Below are 20628 nucleotides of genomic sequence, written 5' to 3'. Positions count from 1 at the left end.
ATTTGAATCAGGACTGAACTGAGGGCAGTGAGCTGGTTATTGCTAAGCAGGTGCTGTTTGATAGCACTGAGTACCCTTTCCATCAGTTTACCAGTCATCAAAAGTAGATTGAAGTGGCAATTGGCCGGGTTGGATTTGTCCTGCTTTTTGTATACAGGACATACCTGGACAATTTTCCATTTTGCCAAATAGATGCCAATGATGTGGTTAGATGGTAACCACTTGGGAGAGACACGGCAAGCTCTGGGGCACAAGTCTTCAGTATTGATGCAGGAATATTGTCAGGATCCTTAGCTTTTGCACTAGCTTGTACCTTCAGCTTTTTTTTTGATATCATGTGGAGTGAATCAAATTAGTTAAAGACTGGCACCTGTGATGATGGGGATAGAACATAGAACACTACAGCACAAACAGGCCCTTCGGCCCCCAAGTTGCACCGATCATATCCATACCTACCAGGCCATAGAACTATCTGTAACCCCCAATCCCATTAAATCCCATGTACTCATCCAGAAGTCTTTTAAAAGACCCCAGCGAGTTTGCCTCTACTACCACCGACAGCAGCCGATTCCACTCACTCACCACCCTCTGAGTGAAAAACTTACCCCTAACATCTTCTCTGTACCTACTCCCCAGCACCTTAAACCTGTGTCCTCTCGTCACCATTTCAGCCCTGGGAAATAGCCTCTGAGAATCCACCCTATCTATTCCTATCATCACCTTATAAACCTCTATCAGGTTACCTCTCAATCTTCGTCTCTCCAGGGAGAAGAGTCCCAGCTCCCTCAACCTATCTTCATAAGGCATGCCTCCCAGTCCAGGCAACATCCTTGTAAATCTCCTCTGCACCCTCTCAATAGCTTCCACATCCTTCCTGTAGTGAGGCGACCAGAACTGCACACAGTACTCCAAATGAGGCCTGACAAGGGTCTTATAAAGTTGCAGCATTACCTCCCGATTCCTAAACTCAATCCCTCGATTAATGAAGGCCAGTATACCATACACCTTCTTGACCACATCCTCCACCTGCGAGGCCGGTTTGAGAATCCTACGAACCCGGATCCCATGATCCTTCCGCTTTTCAACACAGCTAAGAGCCCTAAGGAGATCCATCAAAGATCTCCAGAAGAGGCCAGGATGGATCATCCACTCAACATCTCTGGCTGAAGACACCTCTGCCTTATCATTTGCACTGATGCAGTGAACTCTGCCATTGTTGAGGATGGGAACATTTATGGAGCCTTTTCCAGTGAGTTGTTTAATTATCCACCACCATTCTCAGCTGGATATGGCAGGGCTGCCAAGCTGAGATCTGATCTGTTGTTTGTAGAATTGCTTAGCTCTGTCTATCACTTGCTGTTTGGCATGCAGGTAGTCCTGTGTTATAACTTGTCCAAGTTAACACCTAATTTTTAGGTGTGCCTGGTGTTGACCCTGGCCTGCTGTCCTGCACTCTTCTTTGAACCAAGGTGGATCCCCAGGCTTGGTGATAGAGTGAGGGATACGCAAGGCCATGAGGTTTCAGATTGTGGGTAAATACAATTCTGTTGCTGCTGATGGTCCACGGCATCTCACCTTAAGTTGCTAGATCTGTTATAAATCAACCCCATATGGCATGGTGTTACTGCCTCACAAAATGAAGGAGGATATCCCTAGTGTGAAGACGGAATGTCATCTTCACCAGGACTGTGCTGTGGTCACTCCTACTGACACTGTCATGGATGGATAGGCCTGTGCCAGACAGGTTAGTGAGGATGAAGTCAAGTATCTTTTTCCCTTTCGTTGGTTCTGTTGCCATCTGCCGCAGGCCCAGTCTTGCAGCCATACCCGGTGTGGTGCTACCGAGCCACTCCTGGTGATAAGACATTGAAGCCCCAATCCAGAGTAAGTTCTGGACTTTTGCCAGCCTCAGTGCTCTGGTGCCATGTGACTTTGTGGAGTCTGGGTTGATGTTGAGAATTCTCAGGGCAACTCCATCCTGACTATACCAGTGTGCAACCATTTCTGCTGGCTCTGTCCTGCTGGTGGGACAGATTACCTGATCATCATCAGATTGCTATTTGTGGAACTTTGCTGTTCTCAATTAGCTGCTGCACTTCATACATTACGGTTTACATCTCATAGAATCATAGAATTCCTACAGTGCAGAAAGAGGTTCATTGAGTTTGCACCAACCATAATCCCACCCAGACCCTATTCCTGTAACCCCACACATTTACCCTGCTAATTCCCTGACAGTTTAGCATGGCCAGTCAACCTAATTCGCGCATCTTTGGACTGTGGGCGGAAACCGGACTACCTGGATGAAACCCATGCAGATACTTTTGAAAGTACTTTATTGACTGCAAGGTGTTTTGGGATGTCTGGTGTTTGTAAATGGTGCTGTATCATATTTTTTTCACAAATTTGATGGTCACTAACAGCAAGTAGTAAAATCAGTCTTTGGAAGACTGTAATTCAGGATCAAAGGAACATTTCTTCAATAGTCAGATTAATCATTTTGTCTCTAAAATGCAGAAGTCTTGTTCAAGTTTTTTTGTTGGAAGAACTTGGCTGATTTCTGTTGGGATGGCAGTAATGCATCTATAATTGGTCTTTGTCTACATACAAAATAGACAAATAATTATCTACATAGAATATATTTACAACACCATTCGTGTTATCTTCAAAATTTATGTCAGTGGGCATCTAGTTATACATCCCCACCAGATGGTCACCGTAAGGTTAGTGCAGCACTCTTTTGGTCTAAAGGTTGTAGGTTCAAGACCCCAAAATCTACACTGAGGCTCCACTCCTGCACTATCAGTAGTGGCTCCTTTTGGACGAGATGTTAACCATGACACTCTCGGGTAGTCAGAAAAGATATCATGACACTATATTGAAGAAGAGCAGGGCAGAGCGTTCACTTTCCGTGGTCAATATTTTATCCCTCGCTAACTTCAATAAAACACATTATTTGGTCATTATCACATTGCTGTTTGTGGGATGTGGTTGTGTGTGAATTGGCTGGTGCGTTTAATGACTGTACTTCAAAAGTATTAATTGTATTTAATTGACTACAAAGCTTCTTTTTGGGACATCCTGAAGTCAGATGTAAAGTTTCTTTTTCCCTCAAGATGGTGTGGAGAAAGGTGACTTCTTGCAACCTGTGCCCAGCATACCTTCTAATTTTATTTTTTACTCTCATTCTATGCTTCTAAAACTTCCTTCTAACTCTTTTAAACTCTCTAACAATGCTCTCAATTCAATCTCATACAGATTTGGCGCTTTCTCTACACCATAGCTATGACTGTAACACCACATTCTGCACTCTTTCCTTCCCTATGCATGGTATGATTTGTCTGTATAGTGCGCAAGAAACAATACTTTTCACTGTATGTTAATACATGTGACGATGATAAATCCAATAAATTCTTTTTCTTTGCCACATTTGTTACTAGGTTGCTTGTCTGCTATCCAGTGTTGGATTTGCTGCAACTTCATCCAGCAAATGTTGGCAAGTCTAAAACCCATTGTCCTTCTTTCCTGCCATTAGCTTCATATCCTCACTGCTGTCTCCATTTCCTCATTGAGCAATGTCTGCAGCTCAACCAGATTGTTCTACTTTGGCATCTTTTCAATACCAAAACTGAGTTTCCAACCACACGTCCTTATCCAGTACATTGACAGCCAACTTCAGACTCTCCTTTGGTCCTAATTTTTTTTCATTTCTGGCTGGGTGCCTGATTTGCCATAAACTTTTGTGATGCTGCCTTGGACATTTTTCCCATGTTAATTACGAAGTAAGTGGTTCTTTTTCCTCCCTTTTCTGATTCTCCCTGTAACTCAACAATACTTCCCAAGTGATAGCAATATGTATAAACCCTCAATGGTGGATGCTTTGTGGCATTCTTTTCTGGAAATGTGCATTTATGAATATCACACGAAGTAAAGGATCCGGCAGTGTGATCCTCAACAAGGATGATGGCAAATTGAGTGAGACAAAGTTGATCGATGTTGTTGGAGTGATGCTGCTGTTGAAGTGTCTACGATGTGGGGGAAGGAAGGAAATCGTCAGCAGCTGGGGGAATATACAAACTATCACTAAAGCTCCTCAGTGGTGAGAATATGAGTGTTTGAAAGTTTAGTAAAGATAAGATGTTCTATAATGAATACAGTACTTTCCACTAGTACTAGATGGTTGGAAAAGGATTGAGGAAAATTTTTTTTTAATCCCGCATTTCATCCTACTTTGTAAATGGACAAGAATCTTGACCTGTTTAGCTAATATTCTGAGTCCTAAGAAGCTATAGCTGTTTTTAGTTTTTGCCAATAATTCTCGAGTGTCTGAAAAGTCTGTGTATTTCCATATGTTCTAAAGTGGAATATGTACAGAGGCAAAGAATTTGCTATAATTTACAAAATTTGAAGTTCGAGTTGATGAATGACATATTACTGGATTTTGCTCGTTTCTGGGGAATTATTTGTGTTCTCCAACTGTGAATCATTACAGATTGACTCTATAAAGCATTTAGACAGTTATGTGGATAAGATGGGTATAGAGGGATATGTGGGCAATTGAGACAAGCTTACCAGTTTAAACAAAGGGCAGAAAGGCCTGTTTCCATGCAGTGAATTTATGGTTTGCTGACTATTTTGGCCATTGCAGCTGAGCTTGATTCTAATCTCAGCCGCTGGCACTCACGTGCAAGTAATTTGCAGCCTGTATCCCTATAGAGCTGTTCAAAATGGGAACATTGATTAAAGTAAATCCTTTTCATTCTCCGTCTCCTCCAGCCAAGTCCGGAGCCCTTTTATGTCTCAACATTGGGATTAGGTAACTGAGTACGGTTTTTAACTCAGCTGCTTGCCCTCTTGGCTCTGGATCTGAAGATTGTGGTATCGAGCACCACTGCAGGACTTTAGCACATTATCTAGCTGGCACTCTAATGCAGTACGGAGGGAATGCTGTACTGTTGGATCTGGTGTCTTTTGGGCAAGACCTCTTATCCAAGTCTGTCTATTTAGCTGGGTCTAAAAGATCCTGTGGTATTTCTTAAGGAATTCTTCCAGTGTTCGGGCTAACATTCCTCTCTCAACTGCCACCATCAAAACTGATTAACTGGTCATTTGCAGTTCGCTGTTTATGGTACTTTGCGGAGAGCAAATGGCTTCTTTATTTGTCTGCCAAACAACAGCAGCTATACTTCTTCGAGCTGTGATTTGAGACATTCTAAAAATGTGAAAGCGTATCAATGCAAGCTCTTCTTTAAGAGTTTGAAATTGGCATTTTCTCATCTATGTGGCCAGGCACAAACCAACCTGAATACATTTATCCATTTTTTTTAAAAGCATAAGTTTTTTTTTCAGAAGTAATTTCTTGCCCAGTAGTAACCTGAAAATTGCTGCAGTAAAAAGCATAGATTAGATTCATTAGATATGACTATTGGAATTCACCTTGTGTTCCTCCCACCCCGCCCCACTGCTACCTTATTCATGAAGTTTATTTATAGGTTGTTGCTGCTAAAGTAAACACTGTTCCAAAGTTCAGCTGTTGGAATGATTTGTACCTGTTACTTACCAGTTAGCTCTACTATATTCTAATTTAGCAAGAATAATTTAGCTGAACAAATTAATTATGCCACAGATTCCAAAGTTACTCCAAATATTTTAAGAACTGAAGTCTTTGTTTAAAATGTCTTGTCAGTAGCCTGGCCTTTGCTCTCTGAATCTAATACTTTTGCAATGTTGCAGTATACTGATTGAGATGTTATGTATTTAATTGTTTTGGGTACGTATGTTAGCTCATGTCACCTAAGGTATTAAGAGTTGTGACCTTTGTTGGTAGTTTTAGATAGCACATTAAAGAGGGAAGGGCAATAGAGGATAACATCAGACAAGCATTCTGAAACTGCACATCCCAGACAGAGCTAGATTGAGGTGTGATAAAAGCAAATTAATGTGAATGCTGGAATCTGAAGCCAAAAGAGAAAATGCCGGAAGATCAAGGTGAGTCTGAAGTCTCAAACAATATTATTGACTGTGATTCACAAGCGTCATAGAATCGCTACAGTGTAGAAGGGGCTATTCAGCCCATCAACCCTGCACCCACAACAATCCCATTCAGGTCCTATCCCCACAACCCCACGTATTTATCCTGCTAATTTCTTCCGGACTAGCCATTTAGTATGGCCAATCAACCTAACTTGCACATCCTTGGACTGTGGGAGGAAACCAGAGCCCCGGGAGGAAACCCTCGCAGACACGAGGAGAATGTGCAAACTCCACACAGACACTGACCCAGGCTGGAATTGAATCCAGGTCCCTAGCACGGTGAGACACCAGTGCTAAGCACTGTTGCCACCGTGCTGTCTCGCAACAGACAATTCTAGAAGGCTTATTCCCATATCTGTAAAACCCTGGTCAATTCTGAATTAGTTAAATTGCATTAGTTTTTAAGTTTATCCTTTTTGATGTTTTATTTGTAATATTGCCAGTCAATTAGAGTGTGAGAAGTCAAGTAGAATTATTTGGAGCAGAAGACAATTTTCTGCAGTGTAGGTGAAGAAGCTGAAGCTGCATTTTGAGTTGTTAGTTTCCAATACGGACACAGTAGTAATTGTAATGTAAGGAGTTTACTTTGAACAGTTCCCATTATAATTGACCTAAACATATTATTATGCAAAAGATTCACACAAATGTGAGAAAAACAAAATTAAGACCAGGTGTAAGATTGTTAATATGCTCATCTAATTCCTGTGTCCTTGTACATAAATGATCAAATAATGCAAAGTTCAGCCGATGAAGGGTCAATTTTCCCATGTTTTGATAATGGAAACTAATGTATGTAAATTTATTGTGCAGTAATTATATACTCCCCACATTGGTAGAACTGTAGTGTGTCTACTAGTAGGTGAGCACAATTAGTATGTTAAGTTTACATCAGTTTATTACATATATATGGGAAGAAGAATTTACAAATTGAAGTTTTTAAACATGTAAATGTACATCAAATGTTGGATGCCTTTACAAATATTAATATAAAGAGTATTTCATAATTTAGCTGTAGTGGCCATGTGATAATCGACCATGTACGGCTGCCTTAAGTGGACAAGATGAGAGCTAACTATCACAACCATAATCAAAGCCCTGGGCTATCAGCGAACAGCACCACAAATCAGCTGGTATGTGAAATGGGACTTGAATTTGAGCAATGGGTTTAATTGGAGGTATTGCACTCTAGTCCTTTATCAACCCCACCATGACCTGACAGAATAGGGTGTCCAGTAGTGATGCATGCAACAGTGTGGTACAGATAAGACTACTGGAAAGCACCACTTAGCCTCTAACATTTTGTCTTCCAAACTAGTCATCTGAACCTTGCAACGTAGTGATCACCTCGTAATCTCTCGCCCTAAACTGTTGCTTTTGATAATTGTGCATTCAACTTATCCCAAAATAGTTGCATTCAGTTTGTTTTGAAGGATTCCCTTATTTTGTATCCGTTGTCATGCATGACCCTGTAAAAGGCATTTCCTCAAAGTGGTCCGTGAGCTAAGATTTTGTGTGTGCTTGTATGTAGTCCCCTTGAAATTTGCGAGCGGTTCAATTTAAAAATAACTGACAGCAAAGCTTAAGTCTTAAAAAGATAAAGGTTAGTTTATTACAGAACTACTGCTATTACTTAAAAAGTAGTAAAGTTACTAACCAAGTACCTGCAAAGATTAAATTTAAATTTATAAAGGTGAAAATTTAGTTCAGTTCTTTAAGATATCATTGCTGTCCCATAGCTCGCAGTTGCAGTGCTGATTGTTTGGAATGAAATGTTGAAGTTGAAGAGTTGCGTTCAGTACCTTTTGATTTCTGTAGTCGGATAATTGGTGTTTGGCTTTTCAGATGGACTGAGCAGGTAGAGTATCTTTACGGAGTAAGTGAAGGCCCCTTTTTCGTTTTGGCTTTGCCAGCACGACACTTAAAGATTGCCTGGATTCCCTCTTCAGGACAGTGAGGATTTCTGGACAACTTCCTCTGTGACTCTGGGCAGCAGGGAGAACCCTGGCGCGCCCATCCTGTCCACGGTTAGTTCAGCTGTGAGCTGGAACTGTCTTACGGATGTTTTCTTGGTTTGCTGCATGAGGTGTCTGTTCTCAGCTAGACTTTATACAGTTCAAAACTCAAAAAGTGGCTGCTATCCCAGACTATCAAATTGTGCTCCCATATTAGATATTGGTCAGCCCAGGTATGGGGGCATTGTCCCATCCATGATCTTTTTGCTGAGATAATTAACCTTTTTAAATTCCTCAACCATTAACTTCAGTTGCTACCATTCTTCCAGGTTTGGCGAGATGGGAAATAGCTATTCAGACCTCCAGGGAAGCCATTGTCAATTAATTCCTCACTTTTGGAAATGCACATTGAATTTCAAATCTCACAATATGTTTGGATATGTCTATATGCAATCCACATGATGCCTTCTGGAAGCTAGACAAACATTGCAGAAGGTTAGATGGCTTTCGGCAGCCTTTTTAAGGCTTCTTGTGTCCATTTAAAAGGAAGATTTGCATTTTTTGCAGAATCTATAATGTCACAACCACATGTTCATAACCACTTCCTCTCCCTTGTTCTCCAACAGATAAAGATGGTGTAGTTTATTGTACTAAGCCACATCAAGCAGAAAAATACCAAGTTCATTTCTTTAGTTTAGGTATCACTGATGCAATATGATTGACTTCAATTTTTTGGGCCAGGGCAGTGAAAAGAAATCAGATATCATTTGAGTTCCTGACTACAACCCAGTGCTGTTCTCCCTCTCCTCGCTCCTACTACCAACAATTTCCACATCTCCTCATGTGGGAACAGGGAAATGACAGAGGAATTGAACAATATTTTGCATATTTTACGGTGGAAGATACTATTTTTAAAGTTTATTTACTAAACGCAAGCTTACATTAACACTGCAATGAAGTTACCACACTCTGTCACCTGTTCGGGTACACAGAGGGAGAATTTTAGCATGGCCAATGCACCTAACCAAAGATACTTTGAATACAGGAGAGGAGTTAAGTACCATCACTAGAGAAGTAGTATTAGACAAACTAATGGGGCTGAAGGCAGATAAGACCCCTGGTTCTGATGGCCTGCCTGAACCTGGGGGTCTTAAAAAAAAGCAGCTACAGAGTATTGATTGTAATATTCCAAAAATCCTTAGGTTCTGGAGAAGCGCAGGAAGATTGAAAAACCATCACTATGACACCCCTATTCAAAAAGGGTGGAAAGCACAAAGCAGCAAAAAATAGGCTGACTAATCTAACATCTATTGTTGGAAAAATGTTGGAATGAATTATTAAGGAACTGATAGCACATTTGAAAATGATGATCTAATCAACCAGAGTCAGCATGGCTTCATACAACGGAAATTGTGAGGAATTTCGAGGAAGTCTCAACCAGAGTGGAATGGGGGGAACCAGTAAATGTGTTGTATTTGGACATCTGAAGGCATTTGACGAAGTACCTCACAAAAGATTGTCATAACATAAGAGCCTATGGTGTTGGAGGTAGAAAATTGACGTGGATAGAGAATTGGCTAATGGGCAGGAAACAACAGTGAGTGGGAATAAAGGTTTTTTTTCAGGTTGGTGACCTGTAACCAGAGGGGTTCCACAGGGATCATTGCTGGAATCGCAACTGTTTACAATATGTATTAATGACTTGGAAAAAGGAATTGAGTGTACTGTAGCCAAATCTGCAGACAACACAAAAAATAGGTGGAAAGACAAGTTGCGAGAGGGATACAATTTACAGGAAGATATTGATAGGTTAAGTAAGTGGGCAAAAAGTTGGTAATTGGAGTATAATGTGGGAAACTGTGAAGCTGTTAATTTTGAAAGGGAGAATAAAAGAACAGTATTATTTCAATTGAGAAACACCCCAGAAAGTTGCAACAAAACGGACTTGGGGTACTTGTGCACAAAACACAGAAAACTAGCACATAGGGGCAGCAGATAATCAGGAAGACTAATGGAATGTTGACTCTTATTTCAGGGCGGTTGGAGTATAAGAGTAGGGAGGTCTTGCTGCAATAGTACAACGTATTGGTGAGACCACATCTGGAGACAGAGCAGTTTTGGTTCCCTTATTTAAGGAAAGATATTATTTACTTGGAGACAGTTCAGAGAAGGGTCACTGGGATGATCCCTGGTATCGGAAGATTAAATGATTTGAGTCTCATTGGAATTTAGAAGAATGAGAGGTGATCTCATTGAAGCATGTAGGATTCTAAGGGGCTTGACAGGATAAATGCTGAGAGAATATTTCCCCTCATGGGAGAGTCTAGAAGGGCTCTAGACTCCCTGGGAGGGCATAGTACCAGAATAAAGGGGTGCCAATTTAAGATTGAGATAAGGAGGAATTTCTTCTCAGAGAGTTGTGAATCTCTGGAACTCCTTGCCACAAAGCTGTGGGGACAGAGTCCTGTGTACATTAAAGGCTGAGATAAATAGATTTATTGATCAGTAAGGGAATCGAGGGTTATGGGGAAAAGGCAGGAAAGTGGATGTGAGGCATGTCAGGTCAACTGTGAATGGTGGAGCAGACTCAAGTGGCCTAACTGGCTACTCCTGTTCTTATTTCTTTGTCTTGTGCTTGTAAAACATTTCAATTTAAGCAGCTGGAAAAGACAGCAAGTGGGGAAACTTCTTCCTGGCTATGATTTTTGAGCAGTTTTGCTTTTGCTCTCTGCTCCAAAGCTTTTGCAGCTGAAATTGATTTAGTGAACCTGGGAGTAGTGTACTCGCAGTACTGACTGAGTGCTGGATCTGTGACTGACAGGAAGCCAGGAGCAAAGAGCAGATGTCAACAAGGTCTGTGCTCAAACTGCTTACTCCTACAATTGACCCCCAGTGCACAAACTTGATCTTCACAACCCTGTGTGAGAAACAATCAGCTTCCCTTTAGCTTCTCCACTCAGTATCTGGTGCGGAGGGAATGAAGGAAAGAAATGCAGAAACTCTGGGGCACTTAACTTTGAACCTTATCAAAATTAAGTTGAAATATATTTGGTGTGATCAAGGAAATGCAAGAACTTGGCAATTTTAAAAGAAAAGAACCTGAATTTGTATTGTTACTCAATCTCTGGATGTCCCGAAGTACCTCACAGCCGTTGAAGTACTTTAGAAGAGTAGGCACTGTTGTAATGTTGGGAAATGTAGCCAACAGTTGTTTAAAGTTTATTTATTGTTGTCATAAGTAGGCTTACATTAACACTGCAATGAGGTTACGGTGAAAATCCCCTAGTCGCCACACTCCGGCCCCTGTTTGGGTACATTGAGGGAGAATTTAGTGTGGTCAGTGCACCTAACCAGCATATCTTTCAGACTGTGAGGAAACCGGAGCCCCCGGGGGAAACTCATACCAATACGGGCAGAACGTGCAGACTCTGCACAGATAGTGAACCTAAACCGAGAATGGAGCCCAGGTCCCTGCTGCTGTTGAGGCAGCAGTGCTAACCATTGTGCCGCTGTGCTACCTCGGTTGGCAACAGCCTGGAGACAGAAGTAGAGAGGGAAGGAAGGAAGATCAAATCTGTGACCACAAACTGGACAGTTAAAACAATGTAAATGTGCACTGGGAGGCCCCAGCAAACTAGAAAGCTGATGAAATCACTGCACTGCTTATATTTGCTTGCCCCGTCTTCACAGCTGATGTGGTTTTAGATGACGAGAAATCAGTGGCATTTCTCGTGGATAATACTAAAATAGGCTGGTGTGTGTATGAGCTGACGTAAGCTCTGATGAAATCAGGGATGTCTGCCTTTTTTGTAGCAGTGACAGGCACGAGAACGGCCAGGTAGTTACGGTGGAGTTGCTTCAGAAAAGAGCAGTCGCAGAAATGTTGTCTACGCATGTGATAAATGAGGAGTCAGCTGTGTACCACCATCTGTAATCTAGGACGGTTGTTGCCATGGCAGCGTCAAGTGGCATTTAGTGGTAATGCATGACTAACCTCGTTTAACAGGCTAGTTTGTGTGAGAATGCTCAGCACAGCGAAGAATTGAGAAGCACCAGAGTATGTTGAACGACTTTATCTTTTATTTTCTTCCCCCCTCCCCCCACCTTCAAACTGCAAGTTTATGAAGAGTGTGGCTTAGCGTTTACTATTGAGAACCGTTTTTTTTATATATGGATGCATTTTCCTGGAGCTGTTTGTAACCCTGTCTCATTCCTATTCGAGCTGAACAGTTTGGTGATGTCGTTTTACATGCAATATTGGTATGTAGCTCAGAGCTGATCTTTAACACAAAGTCTGTAAATTTTGAGCTTATTATAAATAGAATGAGAATTCTAGAAAGCGCTGCTTCTCCAACTGAATTAGCACTTTGCTTCAAAGCACTCAAATTCTGAGGCTTAAGTCAACCTTTAAGTTTCTTTTGAACACTTTGTGTTCAGGTAGAATTGGTAATTTTTAAAAGAAATCTACAGGAGTGAAAATGTTAATCGGGGCAAGAATGATTTATTTTTGTGTTGTATCAGCACTTTGGAAAACATCTAACAGTTAATAATGTTTGATTTATTACACTTGACAGTTCTATAGTTCATTCAAAAAATTAATTATAATCGGTGGGTATTGAGACTTTCCTGTGTTATAAGTGGAGATGGAAATGTATATAATACACTAACCAGTAGGCTGGAAGGTGACACATGCACTGTTTCGGTGATGAAACGTTTGCTCTGAACAGTACTGTGATCCACTGTTAAAATGGCCACTTATCTGTTAAGAAATCTGCTACCCAATTGTAGGAAGTAGTTTTAGATCTGAATTTATTTCCGTTTTGTACACATGATAACGCAGTCTGAAAGGTGCATGTTTTGTATTCTGAGGTCGGTTGGTGAAATACTGCTAATCTTGTATCTGATGTGTTACTGAATGAAAAGCGCTAGAAAGTTTTAGCTTTGTTTTCGAAGTAACAAGATACATGGGACATCCAAGAGTGGCGCCCAGATAAGAAAATGTCAGTATTGTGACCTGTGTTGAAAAGCGGCAGAGATCCCTTCTAGAGGCAAAGTGGAGACAACAGAAAAGAGGTGCAATCTAGGCATGGCTGGATGACGGATGTCACAGAGCAGTTGCAGACGTGCTACAGTGAATGTGTGAGGGTGGCGCAAGAGAGACAAACATGACCCAACATGACAGCAGACCTCCTGGCAGGAGTAGCTAGCTATAAGCAGGGCATGATAGCACAGGATGCAAGGGATGATCTGAGAGCTATTTAATCTTGCAGTACATTACTGGCTTGGTTATAGAAGACAGAATAGCAGTGGAGGGGTGTTTTTCAGAATGGAGATCTGTACCAGGTAGTGTTCTGCAGGCATCGGTGCTGGGATCTCTCCTATTTGTAGTGTATATATAAATGATCTGGAGGAAAGTGTGGGTGGTTTGATTAGTAAGTTTGTGGATGACACAAAGATTGGTGGAGTTACTAATAGTGCCAAGGTTCGTCAGAGGATACAGCAGAATAGATAAATTGGAGACTCAGGCACAGAAATGGCAGATGGCGTTTAATCCAGACTAACGTGAGATGATGCATTTTGGAGAATCAAATTCAGTTATGAATTATACTGTAAATGGCAGAACCCTTGGGTGATTTTCACAGTAACTTCATTACAGTATTAATGTAAGCCTACTTGTGACTAATAAATAAACTTTATTTTGTTAACATACAGAGGGACCTGGGCATGCTTGGACAGTTCCCTAAAAGTGGCAACATAAGTAGCCAAGGTGATTAAGAAGACATCTGGCAGGTTTGCCTTCATCAGCCAGAACATTGAGTACAGGAGTGGGAAATCATGTTGCAGTTACATAAAATCTTGGTTAGGCCGCATTTTGAGTATTGTGTGGAGTTCTGGTCACCACTCCACACAATCAGAAGGACATGGAAGCTTTGGAGAGAGTGCAAAGGAGGTTCACCAGGGTGTTGCCTCTGAAGAGAGGTTGAATAAACTGGAATTGTTTTCATTGGAAAGACGAAGGCTGAGGGGAGACCTGATGAAGGTCTACAAAATTGAGAGCACAGACAGGGTGGATAATCAGACTTTTTTCAAGGATGGAGGTGTCAATTATAAGGGGGCACAGGTTCAAGGTGAGAGGGGAAAAGTTTAAGGGAGGTGTGCAGGTGAAGCTTTTCATGTCGCGAGTAGTGGGTGCTGTCAGAGGTTCTGGTGGAAGCAGGCACATTAGAAACATTTAAGAGCCATCTGGGTGCATACATGAAGATGGAAGAAATAGAGGGATACGGACAGAGTAAGGGCAAAAGATTTGTTTTAGTTGGGGCATCATGATCAGTACAGGCTTGGAGAGGGTGGGGGACGGTAAAGGCCTGTTCCTACACTTTGTTCTTTATAATACAATGTTTCTTATCATTGAGCTGCATAAGTTAAAGATATAAAAGCAAAATGTAAATCTAAAAAAAACAGTAAATGCTAGAAAATCTCAGCAGGTCTGAGAGTATTTTTGAGGAGAAAAGCAGTTAATGTTTTGAGCCTGTGTTGATCAGAACTTGTTTGATTTCAAAGAAGAGCCATACTGGACTCAACATTGGGCTGTATTTTATATACTCCTGCCAAGCGTGTTTCTGACAGGGGACACCCCTGAGTTCACCCCAGTAATCTGGGGGCAGGTGCCAACATCGTCTCACTCGGCCCTTGTTAAGCCTGCCGTCAGTGTACTGTTTGATCATGTTCTTGAATATCAGCATAAATGTTCCTTGATGGTTGGGAGTTTAAAAATATTTTCTACATTTATATTTAATGTAAGGTTATTTACAATAACAACACCCATCCTTTATAAAATTGTACCTCCTCTAGCCATACCACCTCTAGTCATAGTTTGGGCTGATTTTCTATTTCTACAGGCAAGCGGCCAGTTTTAGTTTAAGGCCTGGCATTGACAAGGGCAAAGAATCAAAGTCAAACCAACACCAGACATTTTGCACTAGTTCTGCAGTTCTAGTTTTTGCAAACCACTCGCATTTCATTTCCAATCTATTTCCTGGTGTAAAACCTGCATGCATTTTATTGAAAAGCGAAAACCTTTTAAGAGACGCATGCAAATGGAAGCTTCACTTTCCTTTTATAACCTTCCATTAAAGCTACAAGCTGACGTTATGTTGCATTTGTCTATTTTTAAATATATTAGTAAATTGTGGTCGTGTTATCCAGGGTCAAGTAACGCAGACAGATGGAGTAGGAAGGGACAATTCAGAAATCCGTTCCGGCACCACCAACTGTTTATATACCTAAGTTAAGTGTTTACCTAAGCGGTTTCAATATTAAATGCTGACACGAGCATGACCAAAAGCCATGACATCAAAGCTAGACTAGTGCAAGGGTTTATTTTACATTGTAGTAGTCCATCTCTCATTACATTGCATACAGTAAGTCAGTCTTTCTAGTCTGTTTTAGTGTGGCAGTTTTACTCTCTTAGAATCATAGAGTCCCTGCAGTGCAGAAGTAGGCCATTCGGCCCATCAAGTCTGCGCCGACTCTCTGACAGAGCATTTTACCCAGGTCCTCTGCCTATAACTCCACACATTTGCCCTGCTAATTCCCCTAACCAAGACACTAAGGGGCAATTTAGCATGGCCAGTCCACCTAATCGACACATTTTTGGACTGTGGGAGGAAACCTGAGCGTCCAGAGGAAACCCATGCAGACACAGGGAGAATGTGCAGACTCGGCATCGACAGCCGTGCGAGGCTTACCTTGGGAACTCCCAGGTTACCGCAATGCCAAACAATTCTGTGGAGCGTCGCTGAGCTTTTCAATATGCCACAAATCACAAAACCACCCAATTTGTACAGACTTGGTGAGTCAAAATGGCTTTGCCTTGATAATCTAATGCTCGTTTAGCCACATTACTTGGCTTAATCCCATTTCGTACTCCAGAATTCAGGTCAGTCAATGCGGAATACTTTACCCAAGTAAATCCTGTTCAGTTGTATCTACTCAACCTCGTGCAGTTACTAAAAAACTGGATATTAGTCTACTTCAATGTGGAGTAAGATTCTCATTTCCTTCAATGTTTGTAAAACTATTTTGAATGTGGGGGAGAGAAACTGAATAATTGTGAATGTAAATGAGCAGCTCTAACAAAAAAGGTCGCCACCATTTCATTTCTCAGTTCACTGATCTCGGCTGAGGTAAGGATCCTGCAATAGTCCCAGTATCCCGGGGCTTAATCGAGATTTCTGCTGCTAACCATTATCCAGGCAATTCCTTGCTGGAAGGACATTGTGTCGGATGAGGATAGGACTTTGCTTGGCTGTGATGCCCCTGCAGTCAAATAGCCTATCAACACACTGTTGTGGTTGGCATCCAGGTTTATTGTAAATAGTGTGGCCCATCAAAGAGACAAAATCTTTTTGATTTGATTTATCCTTGTCACATGTATTAATGTACAATGAAAAGTAAGTATTGTTTCCTACAGACAAAGCATATGTACATAAAGAAGAAAAGGAGAGGGTGAAAGCCTAAAGAAGGCACGGAAAGGGGGCGGTGGGGGGAAGAGCAGGGGTGGGGGTGGCAATGTTGCTTTCATTCAGAAACAAAATGCTATAGAAATTCAACCTAGGAATAAAAAACAAAATGCTGGAAATTCTCAGCAGGTCAGACACATCTCTGAAGAGGGAAGCAGAGTTGATGTTTGTTTGATTACCCCTAATCAGAACTGAACGTTAACTCTGTTTCTGCCTCCAATGTTGCTGTCATAGTGGATGCTGACTAGTTCTAGCATTTTCTATTTTCATTCCGAGGTTGATTTGCTGTCTTTCCTTGGCTAATCTCAGCCGGATTAGTGCCCCTTGGCTAGGGAGAGGAAAAATTTAGCCTGATCAGCGATTGGTGGCATCTGGTATAAATCAGATGAGGGTTGGCCATATTGCTTACGAGATCAAATAATTGACTCTCGCTGTCATGGTTCAGATATGAATAGCCAGATGAGCAAGTTCCCAGAGATTCAGCAGTACCTGTGGCAATGAGCTCCAGCGAGTTGTTGCCCATCAGATGGGGAGTTGTTGACGTGGGAGTAGGTGCGGATGTGCAAAGTGGAAGAGTTCCTCCACATCACTCCAAATGTAACCAACAACTACAACTGTTACTGTTGGCTTAATCTGTAGTTATTTTTCATCTAGCAATGTTCTTGACCCCTCCTATCTCAAATCTCTCCACCTCCACGTCCCCCTGCTTTGTAAAGTTGGCTTCAACGAACCTGGTTTCAATCTTTGTCACAGCAAACACCTTCCCCTCAGCAGCAACTTTATGGAATCGAAGACCGTCCTCAAAGGGAGTACTGCTCCCATATCCAAGGAGGTTCACCTGTTGCTACACAGCATACAGAGTGAGTCTTCCACTGGGGAAAACCATTCTCTATCTAATGCTGAAATGTATATCCCGTTTATGCTGTCCTGTATGTTTTCCTCATCTGTGCCTTCACACTGTACTCATCCTTTTGAGTTCCAAGTGGAAAAAAGAAAACTAGAGAATTCTTTCCAGAGTCTGTTTTTATTTATAATAAACATCTCTTTTGACATAGCTATTCTTTTTCTTTATAATTTGGTATTTTACCCTATGAACCATAACCTTTCAACTTGGTTTCTTAAGTTTAACAAAAATTTCTCCGAGTTAGTTGATGACAGCAAGTTGGAGTGCAGTGGGCCTCTGCACTTCCTGTGGTCAGAAGGGTTTGGATGGTGGGGGGAATATCAGCAGTGTTTACCCAATCCCAATTGCTAGTCAGTGCTCCTGGTAAACAGAGCAAGTTGGTGTTTGGCATGGATGTGATTGCACGCAGCTTTAGAAAACCTGCCAGCGCGTAATCTGGTTGAGGTGTGTAGGATGATATCTTGGGAAAGGTACCAAAGTGATGCTTCCATCCTGAACCCAGCCCGCAAGGAGCACAGGAGAAAATTTGAATGAGGGAAACCCTGGACATGCTAATAGTGGGAGAAATCCCTGCTAAATGTTGGATTTTGTGCACTCATCTATAATTTTAGTTGCACTGGTGCCACGTTTCTACAGTTGCTTTAGTAGTAATAGGATTACTGATACCATCTGCTTTGCTTTTGGCTGTTCTCTCGCTCTCAAAGGGGAAGAACAAGAGCAGCTATTTGTCCAAACAAATTGCACATATATGGCCACCCATTAAACAACTGTAACACTTCTAGAATTCAATTGATCGTTTACTAGGCACAACTGTTTTGCTGCAAGATTCGAGTTAAACAAATTGGAGAGCTTTACAGAAAATAACGTGACTAGGTCTATCTGTTTTGAATTTCTGAACAATCTAGCATATTTGACTGTTGTGTTCGAGACCTGTATCAGCAATGAGGAAATCCTAGAGGATTGTGTCCACCATTACCCAGCATCAATACGTGTAATTGATCAGAGCAGCATAACAGGACCGACCTCTGTAAATTTAGTTGGAGAAGCCTTTCAAGCCCTGGTATTGTTTTCAGGGAGCAAGGCGATGAATAAATAGCTGTGCCAAACATGGGGTGGGAGCGGGGAAGTGAGTTAGTTACCTTCCCTGTTAAACTTTATTGAATGTGTGTGAAGAACTGTTTGGTGAAACTCCTGTTTGCAACTTGTATGGTTACTGAATGTTCTTTCACTTCTTCTTTTATTTTCTTGCTGACACCCCTACACACAAATGTACTTTAGCTGGTTGACTCCTTTTCCCCTTCCCACAAGCCATCTGTTTGACAAGTGCAGCAGTCGAGGTGCTGGCACAGATTTGATTATTTTTGTACTTGATTATATCTGTTCACTAATAGCCATGCAAAAGTTGACAAACTGTGGAAGCGAGCCGCCTCCTATAGGGGCAAAGAAAGGTACCCTGTATTTTATCTTCAGTTTATTGATTGTCATTCCTCAGAAAATATTGTCATGGCAGGTTGAGTATGTAGTCATCTTTCGGCATCGGACGAATGTTTGTTCAATTATCAGTATTGCATATTTGTAAGATTATATTTGGAAATAAAGATACTACAGATAAATTAATACTTCAGTCAATTGCACGTGCATGTTCTCGGCAAGTGTTCGGTGACCGAAATAACTGGCAACCAGTAGCAAAATCAGTGCTTCTAAAAATAAATCTGACCTGACTTCTGTATGTATAGCACATTGGGAGATGTGTACATTCAATCTATGGCACTTTATTGAAGTGTTAAATGATTACTGTTATCTGATTATAGTTAGTGGGGTGGCACGGTGGCGCAGTGGTTAGTGCTGCTGCCTCTCAGCTCCAGGGACTGGGGTTCGATTCCTGGCTTAGGACACTGTCTGTGTGGAGTTTGCACATTCTCCCCGTGTTTGCATGGGTTTCCTCCACGTGCTCCGGTTTCCTCCCACAGTCCAAAGGTGTGAAGGTTAGGTGGATTAGCCATGTTAAATTTTCCCTCGGTATACCCAAACAGGCGCCGGAGTGTGACAACTAGGGGATTCTTCACAGTTACTTCATTACAGTGTTAATGTAAGCCTATTTGTGACTAATAAATATACTTTACTTTTATCAGTAGGCTACTTTGAATTTGTTCACATGTTCATCTAAGATCATCAGCTCACCAGACAGAGAGCCTGACCAGTGTCTCGTTCTTAGTCAGCACTCCCAAGAGTTCCTGTCTCAACTCTGGCATCCTATTATTACAGTTCTTTTTAAATCAGCATTTTGTCACCAATTGTATAGGAATTGGGACAAATCTTAAAAAAAAACTTGCATTTTTGTCATGCCTTGCCACACCCCCAAAGCATTCCTCATACTTTTAGCTAATTTGAAGTAGTCATAGTTCCTAGGTTATTGCCATTTTTTGTATTTCAGGTCACACAGGTGGTATTTGGATGAATAACCAATTTGCTTGTTTTCAGTGGTCAGTGGAGATGTAATTATGATGTGCATTTGGTAGGCTGGATTTTGTCAGATCATGCCATGTACATATCTTTTAGTTCTCATGCCAGTAACTGTCCTTTTACTGCACATCATGAGGTTTTTACAGAGTAATCCTATTCAATACATAACAATGAAAATAGAAAATGTGCAGCATGCGTGGAATGTTTTCAATGTTCAGTGAGCACGCTGATAATGAAGTTTGAACTCTAAATTCTAGTGATACCACTATAATGTGATTATGGTGCAGTGGTGATCTGCCCAAGGGCAGGTCCACTCTGCACCCCTCAGTCCTGCACCTTGCTCTTCTGTTTCTCATCAGAGCCTCCCATTTTCAACTTTGAGCAATATAACAAGAGAAAAGGATATGAGGTGGTTTCCCATTGCCTTCCTCATGTGCGCTTAAAGAAACAAGTACTTTTCTCAAAGGATCCTCTGATTTATAAGCAGCCGTTGTCCCTCAAAGTTCGAGTTCCTCTGCCTTCACCACTGAAAGTTCTCCAGCTCCACCATTGGCCGTGGTTCGTAACCCTGAGCGTGAGAACCATAGCTGGACCTGTCACTTCCATTCCATTGAATTGCAGTTTTACGTTGGCTGCTTGTCCTCTGTATATCGTTTATGTTGTGTTTAAAACGTAGAACATAGAATCCTACAGTGCAGAAACAGGCCCTTTGGCCCATCGAGTCTGCACCAACTCAGGCCCTTTCCCCCTACAT

General features: G+C 41.6%; 1 protein-coding gene across 2 annotated transcripts in view; it reads left to right on the top strand.

Moving 5' to 3' along the window:
- The window catches only part of aff1 (AF4/FMR2 family, member 1), a 131954-nt gene that overhangs the window by 30720 nt on the left and 80606 nt on the right, over positions 1 to 20628 (top strand). Inside the window, exon 1 of one of the 2 annotated variants that reach the window (XM_080190913.1) lies at positions 12034 to 12245. The exons of the other annotated variant lie outside the window; for it this stretch is intronic. Coding sequence (XP_080047039.1) covers positions 12160 to 12245 — 86 coding nt within the window. The 5' untranslated portion in view covers positions 12034 to 12159. Of the gene's footprint in view, positions 1 to 12033; positions 12246 to 20628 lie in introns of those variants that run through there. 2 annotated transcript variants of the gene reach the window in all.

This window comes from Carcharhinus amblyrhynchos, chromosome 1, assembly GCF_965287045.1.
Source record: "Carcharhinus amblyrhynchos chromosome 1, sCarAmb.v2.hapA, whole genome shotgun sequence".
Classification (NCBI taxonomy): domain Eukaryota; kingdom Metazoa; phylum Chordata; class Chondrichthyes; order Carcharhiniformes; family Carcharhinidae; genus Carcharhinus; species Carcharhinus amblyrhynchos.
The sequence above is the reverse complement of the archived record's forward strand: the minus strand, read 5'-3'. Positions and strand labels throughout refer to the sequence as shown.